Source organism: Protopterus annectens, chromosome 13.part0 (assembly GCF_019279795.1).
Source record: "Protopterus annectens isolate FY-2018-M chromosome 13.part0, PAN1.0, whole genome shotgun sequence".
Lineage (NCBI taxonomy): Eukaryota > Metazoa > Chordata > Ceratodontiformes > Protopteridae > Protopterus > Protopterus annectens.
The window spans coordinates 1,128,975,145-1,128,997,505 of NC_056747.1; the positions used below are offsets into that span (position 1 = coordinate 1,128,975,145).

Genomic DNA, 22,361 nt, shown 5'->3' on the forward strand with positions numbered 1-22,361 from the left:
ATGGAGAGAATCATCATAGACCATATCAACAAATACATAGGCAATCTCCAAACACGAAACTTGACCCAGTTTGGCTTCAATAAAGGGAGATCACGTCTATTGAACTTGGTGGACTTCTTTGAGACATTCACCAAAGCCCTGGACGAGGGTAAAACTGTGCATACAGCCTATATAGACCTAGCAAAGTCCTTTGACACCATTCCTCACTCATAGACAAACTTATCCAACTTAATGTAAACCAGTATATCAGTAGGTGGGTTTCTAAATGGCTCACTGACAGAACAAACACAGTTAAAATAGAGAAACTGTACATCCACCAACAGACCAGTAACCAGTGGAGTTCCACAGGGGTCAGTGCTGGGGCCCCTATTGTTTGGAATATACTTTTCAGAAGTACAGGCCAAAACAAAAGACTTGTGGCTGACTAAGTTTGTGGCTGACTGCAAGTTGGGAGCAGTCATAGAGACCCCAAGGGATATTGATACCCTATAGGAGGGTCTTACACAAACCAATGACTGGTGCCAAGTCATGGGCTTAAATGAAATGCAAAAAAAAATGTATCATCACCCCCTTTTACAAGGGAGCTATCCCTGCAGATAACCACATTAATAGCACCACTTTAAGTACTCAATCCATGGTGTGTGATCTGGGTACACAGGTTGATAGCAACCTCTCCTTTGACCACTATGTTTCTTCAGTGGTAAGGAAAGCATTCTTCATTACCCATCTTATAAGTAAGGGCATTACCTCCAGAAAAAAGGAGGTCATAAGCCCCTTGTACTCTTCCCTTATCAAATATGTACCTTACCAGACACCTACAGCAATTGGAGAGATCACAGAGGTACCTTACAAAGAAAATTCAAAGTGTTCAACACATGTCTTATGTCGATAGACTTAAATCTCTGAATCTGTACTCTGTGTCATATAGGCTGCTCATGGGAGATCTTTGCCTTGCATATAAGGCAACCTCAGATCCCCCCTTTGAAGACAACAGTAGCGTTTTTTGAAAAGGCGTGTGAGAAAGATATTTATAATTTGAGATATACCCAAGGATCTCATTACTTTAATCTTTCTAAGGAAAAAAAGGATATAGTGGTGGAGCTTAGAAATAATCAGTCTATCAGGCTCATGAAGCCAGATAAGGCTGGGGGGATTGTCATAGTGGAGAAAGATGATTTTGTTTGCAGTATTTATGATCTCTTACAGGATACTGAAAAATATAGTTTTGTTTCTAGAAATTAACTTTTTATTACATACAGGAAATTAGATTTTTTTCTAGAAGACACACTTATGCAGGGTAGTATTGATTCTGATACCCATAGATTTCTTCTCAACAAATCTCCAAGGATTCCTATTATTTTTGGTATTCCAAAAGCTCACAAGGTTATTTTGTGTCCCCAGTATAGGTTAGTAGTGTCAGCTAATAACTCTTTAAGAACTACCCTCTGGCTGTTTTTATTGACCGAATATTGAAGGATAGTATTACGCCTGTGGTTCACATCTTCAGAGATTCTTGGGATTTTTTAATCAAAATTAGTCCCTTTGTGACCAACACAAGTGATAGTTTTTCCAATGTTGACATAGTGGATTTGTTTTCATCCATCCTACACTCTTTGGGCCTGGAACTTTTTTTGATGCCATCACAGAACTCACTTCAATGAATGGTGCAACTGTTAATTTTGTAGCCGAGCTTATGGAAATAGTTTTGACTAACAATTATATAACATTTCAAGGGGAATACTATAGGCAAGTGAAATGTGTGGCTATGGGGGCAAATTGTGCCCCCGTTTATGCCAATTTATTCCTTTATGCCCTTGAAAAGCTTTCTATTTTGTCATGCTCTTTTGCATCTAAATGGTTTTGTTATTATAGATACCTGGATGACATATTTATCTTGTGGAAGGATAGTGATGTAACTCTTCATACATCATTTTTAGCATATCTTAATGCGTTAATATCTCTTTTGGCCTTTACTGGACACTTTGAGGTCAATTCAATTAGTTATTTGGATGTGACTATTTTTAAGGATTATACAAGAGGTAAATTATGTTCTAAAGTATATAGAAAATATACTTTTTCCAACAGTTTTTTGGACTACCGTAGTTGTCATCCAAACTATGTTAAACAGAATATTTTTAAAGGACAGTTAGTAAGGGCGGCCCATATGTGTTCCCATTATAGTTTGTTTACTGCAGAGGTGGAGACCCTTAAAAATATTTTTTGGAGAGGGGTTACCCCAATGATTTTTTAACTAAGATTGCAAGTGAAGTGATGGATTTGTCAGGTACTAGGTTTTTTACCTTTATTAGGTAGTGAGAATTCCCCTTCCGGTAATGTACAAGGTTTTTCAGGTTATAGGGGTAAGAATGCACTCCCTAGAATTAAGTATACACATGCTACTGTTGTTACATGATGGTATTGTTTTTAAAAGTTAGTTTTTATATTTAGTTTTTCATATATTTTACATGTTTGTAATAGTGTTATGAAGTCTTTCAGTATTATTTTGGGAACATTTGTATTGTATTGTAAGTGAGGGTGTGAGAAGTTGTTCTAATTTGCACTTTAAATTTTTAATTATTTAATGGGTCATGGACATGGCAAAATGGTGTTGTTATGTATACAAAGATTTTTTTTCTTAGTAAGTGACAGTTGTGATGAAGTACAGCTTGTAAGGATGAAAGCAACCAACCATCTGGTTTTGTAATAAAGTGTGTTTTTATTTTCTGCATTGTGCCTTATTGGCTCGTGGTTATTTGAGAAAAGAACATTTGTTAATAGGGCTGCCTAAAGTACTGCAGTATTCTTATTAGTGGCCTTTTTTGGGACTTGTCTGTGGTAGCTCTGTCTGGTGAGTGGCACTCTGTGGGTGTTCTTGAGTTTTTAAGTTTGTCTTGGCCACACAAATTCATGTCCATCAGTTTTTCTTGGGATCATAACATAGATATTTTGAGGGGATCTATGCATGGGATAAAGCTTTTAGGACCTGTATCTGTCCATTACTAGTTGTTTTTCCTGGCTGTATCCTCTGTACATTCCTATTAATATAGACAACTTCAGGGTTGCTCCACCTTGAAGAAAAGTGGGAAAGCACCACATGAGTTTTACTGCTGAGCCTGTTTTTCACATGAAGTATAGTTTTGGCTGGGATATCTATGGCTGATCAACAGATTGTCAAAATCTCTAGAATTCATATCTTTATTCCTAGGCGCAACAAGTTTAAGAAGTCTGTAACAGATGTGAATATCTTTTCAGATAACTTTACTATTACTTGCAGTGACTTAAATAACATAATCTATAAAATGACAGCTGTATGATAGATCATGCACTGTCTAAAGTTTTCAATGTGAACTAGTCACTTTAAGAATGTTATGTGTTCAGATGTATGTGTTGATGCATGTAAAGGATGCTGATTATGTGGTAGTGTGGATAGGTGCTAATTGTAAATGGTGGTGGTGGTGGTCTGGGAATGCATAGGTGGAGATTATATCTGGCTAATTTATGAGTTTATGTGATATCTTTGTTTTAGTTTTGTAACTTTTACTGCTTGTTGCATTATAATACATTACTTTGTGAAAGTCACTTAAACGTGTTTTGTAGGGTCTTTAATAGGTCGGTGGCAGACAAAAAGGCTTCTGTCACATTATGTCTTCTGTTTGCTGTGATAATGAGTATATGCTGCTCCTTGGCTTTTTATAGCTTAAGAAGATCTATTGGGGATATCCTCTGAATATGTAAAGAGGACATGGGTCAGCCTTATTAATGTTTTTTAGTATCTAGGCTGGGTTTCTTTCAGATTCATGTTACATTATGCAGTAGTTGCCTTCATTTTGCTGTACAGTTCTAAATTAATTTCTAGACAAGTCAAATATATACTTCTGTTTAGTTATGTATGCTCCAAAAGGGGAAGGGGGAATGAGTGTTTTAACTGGTTTCAACCTTTTATTATATTAGGAGGCTATACATATTTGCTTTTCTATTCAATGAACCCCTCTGTTACTGGCAAGCATACAGAGGTGTTTTTTAACAAAGTTTGGGCTGCAGAAGGTATTTTACTATGTGGTAAGAATGATATGTCCAGGACTGGCCTTATGTGAAATGTTACCTTAGGCAAAAAGCTCAATGGCATGCCATCCACCCCACCACCGTACACTACTCCCTCCGCTGCATCCATCGGTATCCTTCTTATCTTCCCCCATACTGGCCTTCCTAAATCAGACCATTTTTTTCTTCCTTACCCCCATTTTGTTTTACTCTTCAGCTTGTTTCTGTATCATTTCAATACACCCTAACTAGCCTAGAATGCATTGTAATAACTGTGGAGGAAACAATCAGATAATTGAACTGTGGCCTGGGAGTCCTGAGCACTTAGAAGCCATGGGGTTCTAGATGCTCTGAGGTGCAGTTTAGAGGTTGTTCTACAATTTGTTCATCCAATGATGGCCTGATCAAAAATTAAGGAAATAAATTAATTCTCACTCATTGAGTTTGCTTTTCCTGTATCCTTTTAACACACCATATATCTGGCCCAGACTACACTATAATATCTGGGAGGAAATTAAGAAATTAAACCTGGGATCTGGCCAAAAGCCATGGGGCAGTGGGTACTATGCAGTGTGTTTGAGATTTTCCCCAATGTTTTGATCCAATGATAGCCTGGATAAAAATTATGAGCAAGGAAAGAAATCCCCTCTTATTTTATTTCTTTCAGGGAAGAAACAAGTTATTTCCAATCCATAATTTATTTATTTTATTTATTACATTTGTTAACCGTGTAGTGTCCGACTGGGCCAGGAGCCTGTTTTCACTGGAGACCTGGGGAGAAAAGCTCCACTACAGTGAAATACAAACTTCCATACAAACCATAGTAATTTATATAACAAAACAAGTAATAGAGAAATTAAATATACAGAGAAAATATAGCATTGAACTCAGGGACAAATTGCAAAAACAGGCATGGCTATAATCATACAACATATAAATATATGCATGAGTAGCAGAGAATATAATTTATGCAGCAAGCAAGAGTGAAACAGAGATGAGAAATTCTGTATAGAGAAGAAAAATAAGAAATTTAGTTGGAGATGAAGTGGTGACAGGGGCTGCTAGGAGCATCAGGAATAAAGGTAAGTTAGGTAGATGATGTGGTTAAAAGTAAAGGAAATGGGAAAGATTTAGTCTGGAGAGTGGCAAGAGCACAACCAATGAGTAGCAAGGTGATTTTTCAGGAGTAGTTTGAACTCATGGTGGTTAGGGTTTTTTGTTATGGTCTCAGGAAGAGTGTTCCAAAGTTTGGCTATTTTCTGAAAATAGAGCGAGTCACCATGATAGTTGTGGGAGGGGCTAACATTTTGCATAAGTTGTTATAAAATCTGACAGATGTGAGATATGTACTAAGTTGGACTAAGTTGGAAATGGCTGGGCAGTTGCTAGTTGGACTAATTTATAGGCTAAGGTAAGTTGATTGAGTGATAAAAGGTTGGGAAGTTCTAGTCATGTTAGCCGTGAGAGAGCTGAGCAGTGGTGAGATCTGTGAGGATAGTTTGTGGCATATTTGGCTATTTTATTGTCGCAAGATTCAAGGTTTTTGAGGTCTGTCTTTCTCAGATTTGTGAATATGAGTTAATCGTACAGGAGGGTGGAATGGAGGTGTGAACGGACAGTGGCTTGCCTGACATTATTGGTTAGGTACGGTTTGGCCCTGTATAGGGTGCGAAGTTTGATTTGATATGGACTTTTTTTGATTGTCAAAGCGATATGTTTATTGTATGTTAGATTATTGTCAATAGTGACTTCAAGAAGTTTAGTCTGGTTAGTGGGTACTATCTCGGTTCCATTTGAGGAGAAGATTATGATGGAGGACAGAGAAAGTTTTTGTTTTTTGTTTCTGAAAATTATTATCTTCGTTTTGTTAGAGTTTAGTATTAGTTGGCGTTCCGAGAGATATTTTTCAATGTCCTGAAAAGAAGTTTGCATTTTTAGTTGGAGTTGAGTATCATCATCTGCAAACTGTACTATGGAGCCTTGTTGAGTAGAAGAACTAAGGTTGTTTGTGAATATGATGAAGAGAAGTGGAGATAGGGAGTAGGGGGGAAAGAGAGCTATCCTATTTGGTAGCGTGTTGCTGATTGTAAAGACAGCTATGGAACCAGGTTAGGGATGATGAACTGACACCATAGGAAGACAGTTTATTTAGTATTAGCTGGTGGAATATGGTGTCGAAAACTTTGGACATACCAAGAAATATGGATGAAAAAAGCTGGCCATCATTCATTAGTTGATGAATGGTGTTAGTAAAAGTTAGGGCAGTGCTGGTACCATGTTTCGATCTAAAGCCATGTTGAGAACTGGAAAGTAGATTATTTATTAGTAAGGAAATAATGTTTAAAGCTGGCAAAATAAGAGTTCAAAATAAAGCAAGAAGACAACTATCTGGGAAAAGTACCTGCTTCCCTACTCTCCAGAAGAGATAGTCACCTTCAGTGTACTCCTCTGATGTCAGACTGGGATGAAACTAAAAGAACAGAATGCAGTAGCATGTTTCAAATTGCTACTCTCAATGTATTTATACAGTTTACCACCTTACCCATACAGCCAAATGATAACTACCTGTGTACAGATATGTTCAACTGTAAGGAAAGCAAAAATAAATGAATGAATAAATAAATAAATAAATAATGATGACAATAATGTAGTAAAACATGCTGCTTCTAGACAGTACACTGTCGCTACACAAGCAGTGACCTTATGTGAACACCACTGAGGTCTGATTGGGAGGAAGATTATTGAAATAATGACTTCACTGTCACCAGCCTTTCCCAGTCCTAACCTTTCCCAGTCCATACAAGCTATAGTGACCTTCTGTGTGCTGATCTCTGAGCAGAACTGGTTCTAGACTAGGTGGGGGCCAGGGTAGAAGCCGGTATTAGGTGGAGCCAGGGTAGAAGCCAGTACTAAGCCTGTGACAAAAATCCACCTATGCAGTCTTGGAGGTGAAGGTCAACAGGATCAAAATTTGTGGGGGTCTTGAAGTTCTGTGATGCATTTTATCCCTTATTTTTGAAAGATAATTTCTTGTTATCTGTTTTTTTCTTGTGTTCTAGATTTATGTCTATGTATGCCAGCACTGTGTGTGTCCACAGATACAAATATGTGATATTTTGTACACACACACACACACACACACACACACACACACACACACACACACACACACACACACACACACACACACACACACACTGACTCTGACAAGCCAGGAGTGTCACAAAATTCACTGCATCTGGATAAAACCAATGCAGAAACAGGGAGGACATGCAGACTCCACACAGAAGGAGCCAGAGACAACAATTCAAGCAGAAACCAAACACTGTGAGTTGACAACACTACTTGCTGTGCCACTGTAACACCACTCAGTTGCTTTCAGAGACATTCCGTCCAAACCACCAAAGGAAGCCATTTATTGTGCACAATGATAACATTTGTCATTGATGGAGAGTAAAAGAAACAGAAATTATGACCAACTTTTTACTCTTAAATACTCTGCAATGCTCACCCACACACACACATACATACCCTTGCAAGTTAAATTCATAGCAGTGATCATTTTGACTGAATTCAGCAAATCAGCAAATGCAACACATTTTGTGACACTGCTCCAGCCAAGCCAGATCAGTGACTGTTTAACTGCCATCAGACAAAAGGGGGTAAGTTACTTTTATCCAGAGACATCCTCTTTCCTTTTCAGCAAAAGCCAGTGAATCAACTATGCATTACTCGTAGGTCTGATTGTGAGAAAAAAAACAACCACAGTAAAGTATTTCAACTTGTACTTAAATGCATTCTAGTCCTGTCAGTAGTTCTGTAAAGCTAGATTAATGACTAGTTAACTTGATCATGATAGCAGAATCAGTAATTTTCATAAAATATACTCCCATACCAAGCAGTTATAGCTACAATGTTTTCTGGGCTGAGACTGAAATTGTTCAATTGTGATCAATGTCCTAACTCAGTTAACACATTTAAAATAAATAAATAAAGTAATTCAATAAATACATAAGGAATGCATTGCATACACTTCAGATTTTTTTGTTGTGGTTAAAATAGTAGTAACAATAATCATCATAGAAATGTATTTCATGTCTGTTACACACAAACACAAAGTAGCTAAAGTGAAGTATTGTGTCTTACTTCAAATAAATACATACTAGTCATGCAAAGTCAAATTAATGACTGTTTAAACTGATCAAATGGCACAACAGTCTCTTACTTTCATCCAAAGACAGCATCCTTCCACCAAGTAGTTATAGCCATTTGTTGATTGTGTACACCTCAGAGGTCTGATTGTGATAAAAGAAAATGGCCACAGTAATATTTTAACTTTATTTTACATAAACAGTAGACAGTTTGCTTCACACAAATCACATTAGTCCTACGAAGCCAGAATAAGAGGCAAGCAACAGCAGAGTCAGACATTCTTGTTCTGCCCTGTACCCATCAATTTAGCTATTTTGCTAACTGCATGCATCTCTGATGTCTAACTGTAAGGATATTAAAATTACTTAATTAATTAATTAATTAGTTAATTAATTATGGGCCACAATAATGAATCACATAAAGACAGTTGGTAGCATAGTCCTGAAAAGCTGTCTACTGCCCTTGTTGCTTGCCAGCCTTTTAAAAAAAACTTACTTAATCCAACTGCTGAAATTCTACCATACTCATAACATCCAGTTTAAAGTTTTGATTTATGGCTTTGTTTTCCATCCCCACCATGACCTAGAAAATGAATCAGATAAATCCTGAGTTGGACGGAATAGGAAGCTCACAAACTGAGTGGCATGTACAGAGCACCCCCTACTGTGTCACAACAGTTGCAGCTTCTTGAAGGTGTTATGGGCTGTTTATATATTTTTTATTGTTATGAGCTAAAGATACACCATACTTCTGTAGTTAAGAAAATAAATAAATATCAGTTAAACACCCTAGCAGAACAGTGCCTTAGGTAACCTGCTACTTCACCTATACATAAGCCCAGCCATGAGTAAAATATGTGTATTCATTAACACCATTCTACATTTCTGTGTGCATTTGTAAGGTCATTATCTTTTGCAAATATTTGTGATAGTGCTATAATATTTGCATTCCTGAAGCTGAGCAAGACCTGCCATGGAAGATATCATCATCATCATTATCATTGTCAACTCCCTTTTTCCCTTTTCTATACAGGTTCAGGGTGTTGCATCACCTGTCACCACTCTTCTTGATTCAATGCAACTCTTTTTTCTTTACTGACAATCATGCTTGACTGCTGCAAGTCTTCTCTCATGCATTCCATCCATCTCTTTGCTGAATATCCTCCTTTCCTCTTGCATTCTTCCTGCTTTTCCCACATCTTTTTTTACCAGACCATTTTCTGCTTTCCTGCACATATGTCTGAACCACTGTAATCTATTCTTTTTCACCTTTTTTATAGTTAGAGCTACTTTGGCTTCTGCTGTACTGTCATCATTTCAACTGTCCTGCAGTATATTTTCTACCACCCATCTCAGACAGCTCATCTCCATCACCTCCAGGTTCCTCAGCTGCTCTGCATTAATTTTCCAGGTTTCTGTAAAATACAGTAGTGCTGGTTGCACCACTGTTTTATACAGCTTACTTTCAGTTTCTTTGTCATGCTGTGCCACCCACTACCCCTGACATTCTGTACCAGTTCACTGCAGCCCTTCTAATTCTAGCTTTGACTTCCTCATTCAGACTTTCCTTCTTCTCAACCACCCTTTGCAGATATATGAAGCTGTTAACCTGTTGCAGTATTTCCTTCTATCTCAAATTTCATCTTCTTCTGATTTCCCCCATTTGCTGTCTTGTTTGTTTCATTCCATGCTCCTTCAGTTTATATTTTATGTCTCTTTCATTTGCTGCAGTTTATGTTCAAAGTCTACCTGGAATGCTACATCATCTGCATACAGTCTACAATTTGTTTGCTAATGTAGTGTTTCAACAGTATGAACAGCAGTAGCCCCAGAGCTAAACCTTGATGCACAGCATCTCTCACTGGGAACCTTCTGTGAGTCTGAACACTGTCTGTACTTGTGTAATTGGGTCCGTGTGCATAGCTTGCACTAGTTCTAGCAGTGGTTCCTGGAATTCAAACCATTGGAAGACTACCCAAATCAGATTTTGTGAGACCTTATCATATACTTTCGCGAAGTCCTGGAATGTCCAGTTGTACTCTTTTCTCATCTTTAGCTTATTTTCTTGTATCTCACTACAAACTGCTGCATCCTGATCTGAATCCAAATGGCTCATCTTCCATATTGCTTTCTACTACTCTGTATATTAATTTGTTATTCACTGTCTTGGGCACTTTAATGCAGTCTGACAGGAGCCTGATACATCTGTTCTGCCCTCATTTGTGAATATCCCCTTTGGTCTACACTGCTACTGGAATGCTTATTCTCCAGTCTTCTGGGATACACCTTTCTCTCAATGCTGCTATTAGTTCCTACTTCCCTAACGTAACTAACGTCTTGATCATATCTGCTCTGATCACACCTGAGCCTGATGCTTTTCCTGACTTCATTTTCCTTAGTGCTGTTCTTACTTATAGGTTCATATGTGTTTACTAGGCTAATTACCACAAGGGCATTTTTAAGCCTAGCCATGCATCCCAAATCTCTGACAAGTTCTGCTACCTTTGATAAGTGTACACCTGGGCCTGGGAGATGAACCATTTACAGGTAACCTGTGTCCATTAGAGACATAGGTGCCAAACTAGGGATGAATTTCCAGTTTCCCATCCAATTGTCCAAGTTGCACTTGAATTTGGTTAGGGAGGAACTCTGCTTCACATGGATGGGGAGCCTGCTCCATAGATGGGGTAGTCTCTGGGATAAATACCTATCTCTCCAACAGGTCCTATTTATGTCACAGGCAAAGTTTAAGTCTTTAGAACAGGTAATTCTGGTGCTGTTTGTTTTGTGGATATGCAGAAAGTCCATCAGAGTGGGGTCTGACAATGCCCTGTAGGCCAGGCATAGATCTCCCCTCTAAAGCCTGTAGGATACAGAATACAGGGATAGGGCCTTGAGGAGGTCTGCATAGAACATATTACTTATGCCCTGTATTCTTTTAGTGAGGAATCTGTGTGGAAGTTCTAGTTGTTGGATATGCCTGGTTAGGTACATACCAAAGGAGGCATTGTACTCAATGATGGGTCTGATGAATGTCGAATACAGTGAAACAATGACTTCCTTGGACTTAGATGCCATACCTTTGTTTATAAGTTGTGCAACATATAATGATTTCCTCACCACTGTAGACACATGATGATCAAAGGTTAGATTACTATCTATGTGTGTCCCTAAGTCCCTGACTACTGGGTCAACTCTAAGGGGTGTGTTGTCAATATGAGAATTACAAAGGATGGATGACTTCCCAAAGGATACTATTATGCATTTCTTGGCATTTAGTTTTAGTCCATGGCTCTGACATCAGTTGTTTGTCTGTGTCAGCCTCTCCTGTAGAACATTTGTGTCAGTGTGTGAGATTCAATGAAATATCCTAATTTGCAATCATCTGCAAATTTAGTCAGTCAGAGACCACTGACATTGGCCTTGACTTCTGAGAATTAAATGCCAAAAAGGAGCAGTCCAAGGACTGATCCCTGAGGGACTCCACTTGTGACTGGCCTCTTTGTAGTGGTGGAGTCCCCATTCTAACTTATTTGGTCCTGTCTGTGAGCCATTTGGCTATCCACTGGGTGACATATGGGTTTGTACCTAACCTCTTGAGTTTGTCAACAATGCCTGAGTGGGGTATTGTGTTAAATGCCTTGGCTAGGTAAAGGAAGGCAGTATGAACAATTTTGTCCTCATCCATTGCCTTGGTGACCTTCTCAAAGAAGTCCACCAGGCTGAGTAGGCATGATCTGCCCTTGATGAATCCAAACTGGGTTGGGTCCAGTATCTGAAGGTTTACTATAATCTCTATTGATCATCTCCATGATAATTCCTTCCATGGCTTTACATATAAGACTAGTGAGACTTCCAAGGTCTGTAGATGGCCCACCATTGTGCAGAGGGATGACTGTTGCTTTTCTCCATTCATGAGGCACAAAGCCTGTTTGGAGGCTACAGTTAAATAGTAATTCCAGAGGCCCTGATAGGTCATGTTTCATGCTATTTAGAAGGCATCCTGGGATATTGTACGAGCCCATTGATACAGTGTTCTTGGTCTTAGAGAGCATTAAGGACCTGTTCCCTAGTGATAGTAGGCGAGTTATATTTGATGATATTTCCTGAGGGAAGTTTGAGGGGGGAGAAAGAATTAACGTTGGAGCTGAATTTATCAGCCAGGAGGTTTGCTATATCTTCTGGCTCAGTATGGGTGGCTCCATTTACAATGAGCTCTGCACACAGTTGTGTACTGCCTTTGAGGTTGCGGACATAGCTAAAGAATGCTTTGTGGTTGTCCTTGGCCTGGGAGGCCAAACTTAACTCACATTTGGCTTTGGTAGACTTTATGTGTCCTCTGAGTTGTTTGTTTAGCTTTATGAGGGTGCTTTTATCCTGCTGGGTGCTGCACCTCCTAAATTTTGCCATGAATTTCTTCCTCCCATTATATAGACAATTAATTTTGTGATTCCACCAGGGTAGCTTGTTTTTTGAGTTAGTTCTGTACTTCTTCCTCATGGATACATCTACCTCTATGCAGCTATTAACATGTTTGTACAGGGTTTCTGTGAACAGTTCTGCATAGACAGAAGTGTTCTCAGGGTATATGGGGGTTTGAAATGTTGCCAGGTTCTCACTTAATAGCAGGCTGTTCTTCCTCTTTTATTGTATGCAGTGTATAGGGCAGTACAGCTTCTGTGAGAGATTCTTCATTCAGAAGCTGCTGAAACTACTCCTTGCATCTGTTTTTGATGTCCTGTGGACAAGACGAGTAGCTGTTTCTGGCATCCCTTATGAATGCTGTCTGTTGGCTACCTTCTTTACCTTTCTGCTTATGCCCTGCATGCTGAGCCATCTACTGAGTCACTTTCCAAAAGCTGGTAGAGTGCCTATGATGCCTTTGTCTTCTTTGCTGTTGAGGTTGCTCTCTTATCTGTTCTGTCAGACAACCAGTATTCCTTCTTAGCCTGGTCCATCTTTTCTGTCTCCAACTTCTGCACTCCCTATTTCTTTTGATAACTTCCAGGATTTCTGTACTCCAACACCAACACCAGCTTTACATATTTACCTTATTTCCACACCTGGCTTAGCCACATATCTGTTCTAAGCCTTTAAACATGCTGTTTTGAGACGCTGTCATTCTTTATTCTTCTTCTTTGACCCCATGTATTTCCTCTTCTTCCTGACATGCTGGAGCCATAGTATTTCCTTGAAGTCTTCTACTTCCAGGTCTTCAGCCTCATCTCTATTGACTTTAGAACTTTCTCTGACTACTGCTTGCAGATGGTTGTGGCCACCAATGGTTTATGCTGGGGTTGACTGTTTTACTGGGGATGACTTTGCAGTCCCTGATTCTATCCCAGTGTCCTTTCCTTACTAGGAGTAAGACTACTCGAGACGCATGTTGTCCACTCTTGTATGTGACCTTGTGACTGACTCCTGCAGAAATGTGTGTTAGCCACCATCAGCCATCTTCTAGGCAATAGTCTAGATAACCTCTCTTTTTTTTTCATTCCTGTTACCTCACCCAAGTGGACCCAGGCAGACCTCATGTCATGTTCTGTCTGTCCTGATATGAAGATTCAAGTCCCCTTTTATCAACATCAACTCATGTTACCAGATTTATCCAGCAGGTCCTGCAACTGCAGCATGAATGCTCCCTTTTCCACACCATAACAACCCTGTAGTGGGGTATAGACTGAGATTATGAATACTGCCCTGTATTTATACTGGAGTCTGACTGCCATGTTTCTGTCACTAATTCTGATGACACCTCTTACTGTCTTCAGAAGACCCTCCTTCAGCACAATTCCCACACTATTTCTAGTCTGTCCTCCTAACTGAGTTGTGGACCCCAAGCCATAGGCTTTGCTGCATTGCCATTCCACCTTTTCTCCTGGTTGCACAGGATGTTTAATCTCCTCCTCACCATCATGTAATCTACTTACAAGTTGTCAGTGAACTGTATTCATTGTAGCAATCCTTAGTTCTTGTTTGGCAAGTCAGTTAGTACTACATCTGGCTTTCACTCAAAAGAGCTATCCCAGGTAACCCATTCTGGGCAAATGGACAACAGTCAGCCAGTAACTTATTGGTCTAGGGTAGCTGGACTTTAGGTGAGCACACACTAGCTAACAGGGATACACAGACTCCTACCAGCATTAGTATGGGTCCCCGGCATAGGTCAGAGTTGGTTGGGTCCTCAACCTGCTTATCACTGGTATATACCCATGCTTATTTTTGATGACTGTCAATTTGACCAGATCATCAGGAGCCAGGTTTACACCATTAAGTTGCTAGCCATGGCAGGGTACCCAGTTTGAGTGTTCTCCTCTGTTAAGGATATAGCACACCATAGTTGATGCCTAAGTCATTTGGTCTATATAACTCTTCCCCTGATAGGCACCATCTAGTGTCTGTGCTGCTACACATGACTCCATTCAGTTCTGAGTAAGTTTATTTTATTTATAATTTTATTTATAATGTTATTTACATTTTGTTTGCCAGGAAAGTTTGACTGAGGTCAAAGCCCCTTTTCAGTAGAGGCCTGGAGTGAAAAGCTTCATGATTACGTTAAAGATACAAGTTCATTTTATACAAAGGATACATATAGTGTAATAATATTAACATAACATTGTGTGTAAAAATTTGTAGCAGCAGACAAATAGATAAATAGACATACAGATAGATAGATATTCATCGACAAGAGAAAAAGTTGTATACCTTGACTTTAGTGGAGGTTTGAATCAAGAAAGACATATATAAAATTGTGTAAAGCACACCCACTGGATGTACAAATTACACAGGTGATAAACTGAAACTATGATGAACGCTTCAGCAAGTAGTATCATAGGTGCTGCTATGATGAGGTGGAAAGCACTGAGCATATTTTTTTGCCCCCCCCCAGACCTGTTACAGAAGTCATGATCCAGTTAAGGTCAGCAGCTGAACACAGATGTAGTTGATTCTGTTTTGACACAGTTAAGCATGTGAGATTGTTTCTAATGAAAATAATCCAGTCAACATTGGAAACAGACATTCACCAGTACACATTTTTCAATACCTATGTTGAATTTCCAGCATACTCATCTTCCATTTCCATCCTTTAGCGACTTTATGTGAACCACTTTGATGTTTTCCTAAAACACATTTGGAAACAATATATAAATCTTAGTAAGAAGACTAACTGGTTGGTACACATTCATACCCTAACCTTAAAATAAACATTTGTTTTTACTCTTTTCAAGTTTTTTTTTTTGTAACAAAAGAATTTGTGAATCTATATCTTCAGCTTATATATGACAATAGTATAGATAACTACGCAATCAAAACCACTGTATTCCAGAAAGAAACAAAAACATTACTAATGCAAAACTAAACAGTTAATTACAGTATTTATTGCAGTGGAAGAAGCACTTTCGCGTAAGTATGCCTGTTGCGGAGATTGCACTACAGTGGGGATAAGGGAAAATTCCCTTTTCCCCACTGTAGTGCGACCTTGAAGTGAGAATATAAGAGTAGGGGAGGTGTGGGTGGTGCAGGGGGGCTTGTCCCACTGCAAAAATGTAAATGTAATGTTTGTTTTTTTTTTTTTTTTTGAACACACTTTAATGGAAGTGCTTTTTCGGTGAAAGCGCTTTCATTAAAGTGTGTTCAGTGATAGTGGATTCAGAATGTTGAATTTTCATTCAACAGTCCAAGGTCACATTTACTTGAAAAAGAGGGAAATTCCCCCCAAAAAGGAAGCACATCTTGCACAACTCACCAACAGTGATTTCCTATGGAGGATCATCCAGGGTTGAAGCTTGATAGGTCAAGCTTTGTCCACCAGTAGGATAAGCAGCAGTTAGAATATCTATCTTTTTACAAATGAAAAACCTCTTTAGCATTCTGTCTTACCTTTGAAGCATTTAACACATTTTTACTTGAATCTGTCTACAGCATATATACTGATTTTCTCTTTTAAAAAATGTTTTTACATGTGTGAAATATTCCTTTGTGAAATATAATAAGGAGCAATGCATTTATCTCTTAGCTGAGATCTCTAAAAAAAGCCAGTGATAGTTTCTCAAGTTGTGTTCTCTTTAACAGCTAATTTTCACAGAGCATAAACTAAAAAAATAAAACTTTCAAAAAATTACTAAAAGTAGATTTAAAATCCCAAAGACCTCAAGGATTTTGAAAACACTTCCTAAAACAATTCAGCATTAAAATCATAGAAAAAAGTTCTGAATGACTAATAAAAGATTAAATAAAAAAATTATACAGCAGCAGATAATTGCTACTCATCTGTCTTTTTCTCTGGGCCAGCAGTGTCCCCAGTTTAATTTTGTGCAGTGCCTTCATTATTGGCTTGCTTGTTGAGATGGTGTTGTTCATTAACTTTGAAAATAACTGCTTATGCTCCCTGTTTTGATTTTGCTGTATTTACGCAGCAATCGCATTTTTTCCATTTGTCTTCTATTCACAGTACTATATGTACTCATTAAAGTGCAATTTTAGTTGACTTTCTTGTGTCAACTCCATTTTCAGTTGTGCTAGAATCCCTGGCAACAATATTCAGGTGTTTATGACTTCATCACAATTCATGTGTTTTGTGCTTTGATTAAAAGTTCTTTTCTATTTTACAGTTGCACTCTTTCCTCCTACAGAACATGTGCATTTATGGACTGCAACAGTGGAGATTATTTTACATCTCCAGAGTTAATATACTTTACATGGAGGAGGATGTTGAGGGCAAAGTCCCGCTGATGTAGGGTTGCCACCACTCTGTTTTTTTTCCGGACTATCCAGAAATCAAACTGATTCTCCGGTAGTCCAGAAAACACTGTACAAACTCCAGTATTCTGTAATAGGAAACAGACTATTGGAGTATCGGAGTTTGTAAATTGGCTGATTTAGTATGCGTTTTTACAGAAAAGCATAGTAAATCAGCCGAAAACAAGCAGCAGGAATGGAAAAAGAGGGTGTCCCCACAGTGTGATGTCATCATGATGTCACAAAATGTGCGGTATGTAGGTGGGAGAGTGGGTGTGGTTACTGGTGACACGAGGGGTGTGGTTTTACTCCGGTTTTAGCCACAACGAAAAGTGGCAACCCTACGCTGATGAACTTATTTAACTCTACATTTTGATTTTATGAGCAGTACCTTTGTTTTCTTTTTTGTGTGTTCGTGAAAGTTCGGGGTTATTTTCTATAAATTTGTTTTGTATGCTTCTGTTGAATGTATCGAGTTCAGTGTGCTTGTCTCAGTCTCTGTAGTGCATGGACCCCAGTGATTACACTCTGATATCCAGAAAAAGACAAATCAGTTAAGCACTATTATAGCATGAGACCCAACCTTAACAAATGTTTAGCACACCATGTTTAACTTGTTAAGGTCAGGTCTCATGACAGGCAGTCAAATATGCCAGTACTGACCAGCAAAGACAGAGGCAGTATTAAAGAAAAAAAAGATTTGTTTCTGGCCGCTGTACATACCAATAATATGTCTCACACTTCACACTTCCTCTCATAAACTTAGAAAAGTAGCTAGAATAACAGGATGGGTGTTCACCAGTATTTTCTGAAGGATATGAAGTCTGAAACTCAAATGTATGTCATTAGTTAGTGATTTCAGTCTTCAGTGATTTGCCTGAAAACCAAATATTTTATGAGAAAGCATTCTGCAAAATTCTGGACATTTGAGTGGCATGGTATGGTGAGTGTAAAAATAACTGATGGTGTTACATTTCCTGACAGCGCTTACTAAGTAATTTATGGCTTTAAAACAATTAGCTTTTTCTTTCTGTAACTAATAGTAAATGGAGCATACAAAGCTCCATGCACTGCAAAGAATTATAATTGGGTCTCTGATCATAACTTTTAATTATGTGTTCATGACATTGATGTCAAGATTCACCTCTCAAGTTTCAGTCTTGAGGTGCCTTTCTAGGTATCGATGTCTCAAACACATAATACGCAGGTTATGACCGATGACCTGATCAGAATTCTCTATATTATAATCCATTTTAGCATACTTATATACAAAGCAACAAACCCCTTAATGACGATAATATTGGTTTCACTGTAAACATACCGAATGTGGTGCTCATAAACTGAATCCTCCTGTTATTATAATTTTTACTTTCTTTCTCTGCTAACCTTCACCTTCATCGTCTGTTTATAATTCAGATAGTAATAAGATTTATTTTCTTTTAAAATGGGCAGAATAGTTTTTATAAAACTCTAAATAAACTGAGTTATCAGAAGCCTCTGTTTACTTCTTTATCTTAGGTATTTTAAAAAGTGCCCTGTTAATATTAGATTTTAGAAATCTGAGTTTAGAGTATACATTATTGGTAGACCATTACTGTATGTTTCTGTATATGTTACCATTGTGACATTGCTGGCTGTGGCATAATTGTGCAAATACAGTTGCTCTTAGATACCAACTAAGCACTTACTGAAATCACAGTGATGAGAAGGTAGGAAGAGGAATCAAACTACAGCAGTTGCCAATCAACATCACATTTGTTGCTGCGTAGTTGGTGCAGAAGTTCTAGTGGTAGACTGAGGTGCATGGTTCAGGTCCTGCATAGGGATGTGATAAGCAAACTCTGATTCCATGCCTCATATTGTTACTGTGAGGTAAGATATGTTCTAACGAGTAAAAGATAATTGAGAAAAGTTAGAACAGATTTCCACTTCTAACTTGCATCATTTTCTATTTGCATTTTTATTAACTCTAACATGGCTCTGCAGACATATTATATTTGTCAGTTTTGACATAGTGTGTCTCCTCTGTAAAAATTTGTTTGATAGATTTTGAATGAAGAAGATAACGGTGCTCATTTGTTAAATATCTGTCATTATTCTTTCTTTTTTTAAATATGTTATTATACTTGTATGAAAAGTTGTAAATAATATGAAAGGTACAGTTCCAAATTATGGTAAAATAACTGGAAAATTATGAGACACTAACATTTTTCTTTTCTTTTTTCCCCTCTCCATTTTACTTGCTTACCTTGGAAAGAAACATCCGGAGAGGAAGGTATGATGAAGCATAACATGCCCTTCCATCTTCCACTGACCTCCACTTATTAATTGCATCCAGCCATTACCATTGTGTCACCTACATGCAGATCTTCTCAAATGCCATTGCTGTTTTAAGGTTCTTTCTAGAACTTACCTATTGAGATACATTCTGACCAAAGCAGAGACAGTGAGGAACCTTATTGGCTTAGCTAATATGACAGGTGACTTCTAGCTACAGAAAAAGGACCAAAGACAACAACTTTTTATTCACTTAGGTCACATAAACTAGCATATGGATAAGTTCAATGCTGGGAGTTCATCTGAAGGATTCATTTGAGGACTTAAATGTATAGATGGCTTCCCTGCAAGACCACTGTAGACATACCACACACCTGCAAATATCTGTGCAGCATAAACTAGACATAATGCACATTTTCTTTTGTGACAGTCAAGTACAATCCATAAATTTATATCTGTACTAGGCATGCACAGACAGAGATAATCATTGCAGATAAGGACTGTTTCACCTCCAAGTCCTATTTATCTGCCTTTAGTTAACAGTTTATATCAATGTACCCTCTTTTCTCTGCTTTTCTGAATGCCCCTTCTGTGCTTTAAACTGCTGCCTTTTCAGGAACTAGGTAGACTGTTCCATGTGAGCACATTCTGGCTCTTGTCCTAAAACCAAAGATAGGCTCTATGATATGAGAGTAATTCTGGGATAATTCTACTGACCAGGGATGCTTAGACTCAATTTTAGGAGATAATGTTCTTTGACTGCAGGATCCTGATTGGCATACATTGTTATCTTATGTTGTGGGTTCTAGTCCTGGAAACTGCAGGAGAGTACTTTAAATCCATTTCACAAACTTCATATCAAGAAACTTAGTATGAAAAGTTATGTCTAGCATTTGTCATTTAATTGCTGGTTGGGACTCATGGAAAAGGTCTGTTTATTAAACTGCCTATGGACCAGTGTACTAATGATGCCAGTGTTTCTGTATACAGACTGTATACAGATGAGAGAGACATAAACTCCAAAGATAATTCAGTGTTCCTTTATTGTCGTGTGCTGTTTTTTCTAACACTTAAATGTGAAGATTTAACAATTACAATTAAAAATTAAGAAGAAAACAAAACAATTGCAATTCAGAAGTTGCTTCATTGTGTAAGCAGTGTTTAATTTTCAGTATTTCTCCAGGTAAAATCCATTGTTGACAGTGTGTCTTTAAAATTGCAAGGACTGAACATGAAAAGTAGTAAAAGTGTGTATGAAATGCCCTGTGGTCAAGATGGCTAAATATCACCTGTGATGATCTCTTACATGTATGCATTAACCTGTCAGGGATCACTATTTCTAAGGCATCTTTTATACTCTTTGTGAGTAACACTTATTTCATGTAATTTGTAGTAAGAAGTCAACAGTGCTAGGGGTACTCTGATTTAACATCCACTTCATCACCTCATCAGTGTCCATGCATCTCATTCAGGCTAACCTATGAATCTAAACTGTGTGGGTCTTCCCAAAAATATACTATGATTCTACTGAAAAAGCCATTGTCAAATCATCGATGATGATTAATCTGGCCATGATCCATGCTATTCCCAGACCAGTGCTCTCCAAGAAGCAACTACTTCTGAATTCTGTAACCTCAAGGTCCCACCCCACCATTTCAGAAGACCACACCACCAAATTGTAATCCAGTCCAAGGTTGTTAAACCTCAGGGTAAGTTATGCAATCTCAGGATATTGATGCTGTCTTTGTATCAGGTATAAGATGACAAAACTCCCAACGTAAAAATGTCATCAAAAAACCTCAGGGTTATGTTGCTAAATGCTAGAAGTCTTAGCATGAATCTGCACTAACTGGAAGCAGTGAAGATGCAGACATTTGTGCAGTCACAGAGACCTGGTTCAAGGCTGTGGAGAGCACCCCAGCCATATGAGGTTACACCTCCTTCCATATGTTCAGACCACAAACTGTAGGGGTGAAGACTAAAGGAGGCATTGTATCAATATTCATTAAAGATAAATACACCTCCAGATTGGTTAAACAATATGATTCCCTGGAGATACTTCAGGTGCAATTAACTGTTGGTAGGACACCTATTCAAGTTATTGCCAGCTACAGGATCCCCTCCATGAATCAGAAGATCCACTCTGCCCATTTGGATCTACTTGAGTCTATCAAGATATATCCAAACACCATGGTTTTGAGTGACTTCAACTACCCATCCATTGAGTGGGTACATTACTCATGCTCAAACTCACTTGCCCAAAGCTTCCTCGACTTTGTTAACTCCAGTGCCCTGGACTAGCTGGTTGACACCCCCACAAGGGGCACCAACATCCTGGATCTGGTGCTTACCAATATGGGGGACCACTGTAGCACCTCCACTGTGAGATCTTCCCTGGTGAGATCTGACCACAAATCAATCTCATTCTAAGTAACTATCACACCTACCCCCAGCAGCAAATAGACTAAAAAACTTCTCCAAAGCAGATTATAACCTGGTATAAATAGCTTCACTGCACCTCCCACCTCAGATGGAACTGGCAACTATGCCGAGTCGTACACCAATGCTTTATACAAACACCTGTATAACTGCATTGACTTAGCCTGGGTAGGACCAAAACAAGCTCTTCAAGGAAGAGCAAACCTGCCTGGTGAGCAACTGCCATTAACAGGATTTACAATAAGAGGAAGAAATTGCTGTCTAAAAGTAAAAGGAAGTGGGTCCTAAACTGGAAACACTCCTTCCTCAGATTAAAGAAGCAAATAAGACTTCTTGTGAAGTCCTCCATAGCAAATTACAAATCCAAATTAGCTTCCTCAACTAAGGACAATCATAAGGCGTTCTTTGTTACATCAGTAATCTAAAAGGAAGGGCCCAAATTTGCAAAAAACTGGTAGTTAATGATACCACATAGGTTCATAGGTGTGTACTACGCTAATGGCCCTGGAGCCTTTACAAACCTGGCCCATAGGATTACCCTGACACCGTGCCACCCAACCTTAGTTCCCAGTGCCTCTGTCGAGTAGAGCCACTGGAGTGATCCCCAGGGTGAATTTTCTATTTCCCATCCACTCATCACGATTTCTCTTGAACAGGGCCAGTGAGGTGCTCCGGTTGACATGTATGGGAAGCCTATTCCATAGCAAGGGCAGG

At 38.6% G+C, this 22,361-nt stretch overlaps 1 protein-coding gene across 4 annotated transcripts in view; it reads left to right on the plus strand.

Moving 5' to 3' along the window:
* Window positions 1-22,361, plus strand: part of ADAM11 (ADAM metallopeptidase domain 11) — a 1,438,613-nt gene that overhangs the window by 1,404,594 nt on the left and 11,658 nt on the right. For 3 of the 4 annotated variants that reach the window (XM_044055102.1, XM_044055103.1, XM_044055105.1), the window contains one exon: window positions 19,189-19,206. In XM_044055102.1, coding sequence (XP_043911037.1) covers window positions 19,189-19,206 — 18 coding nt within the window. Of the gene's footprint in view, window positions 1-19,188; window positions 20,339-22,361 lie in introns of those variants that run through there. The other variant, XM_044055104.1, reaches the window with a different exon arrangement.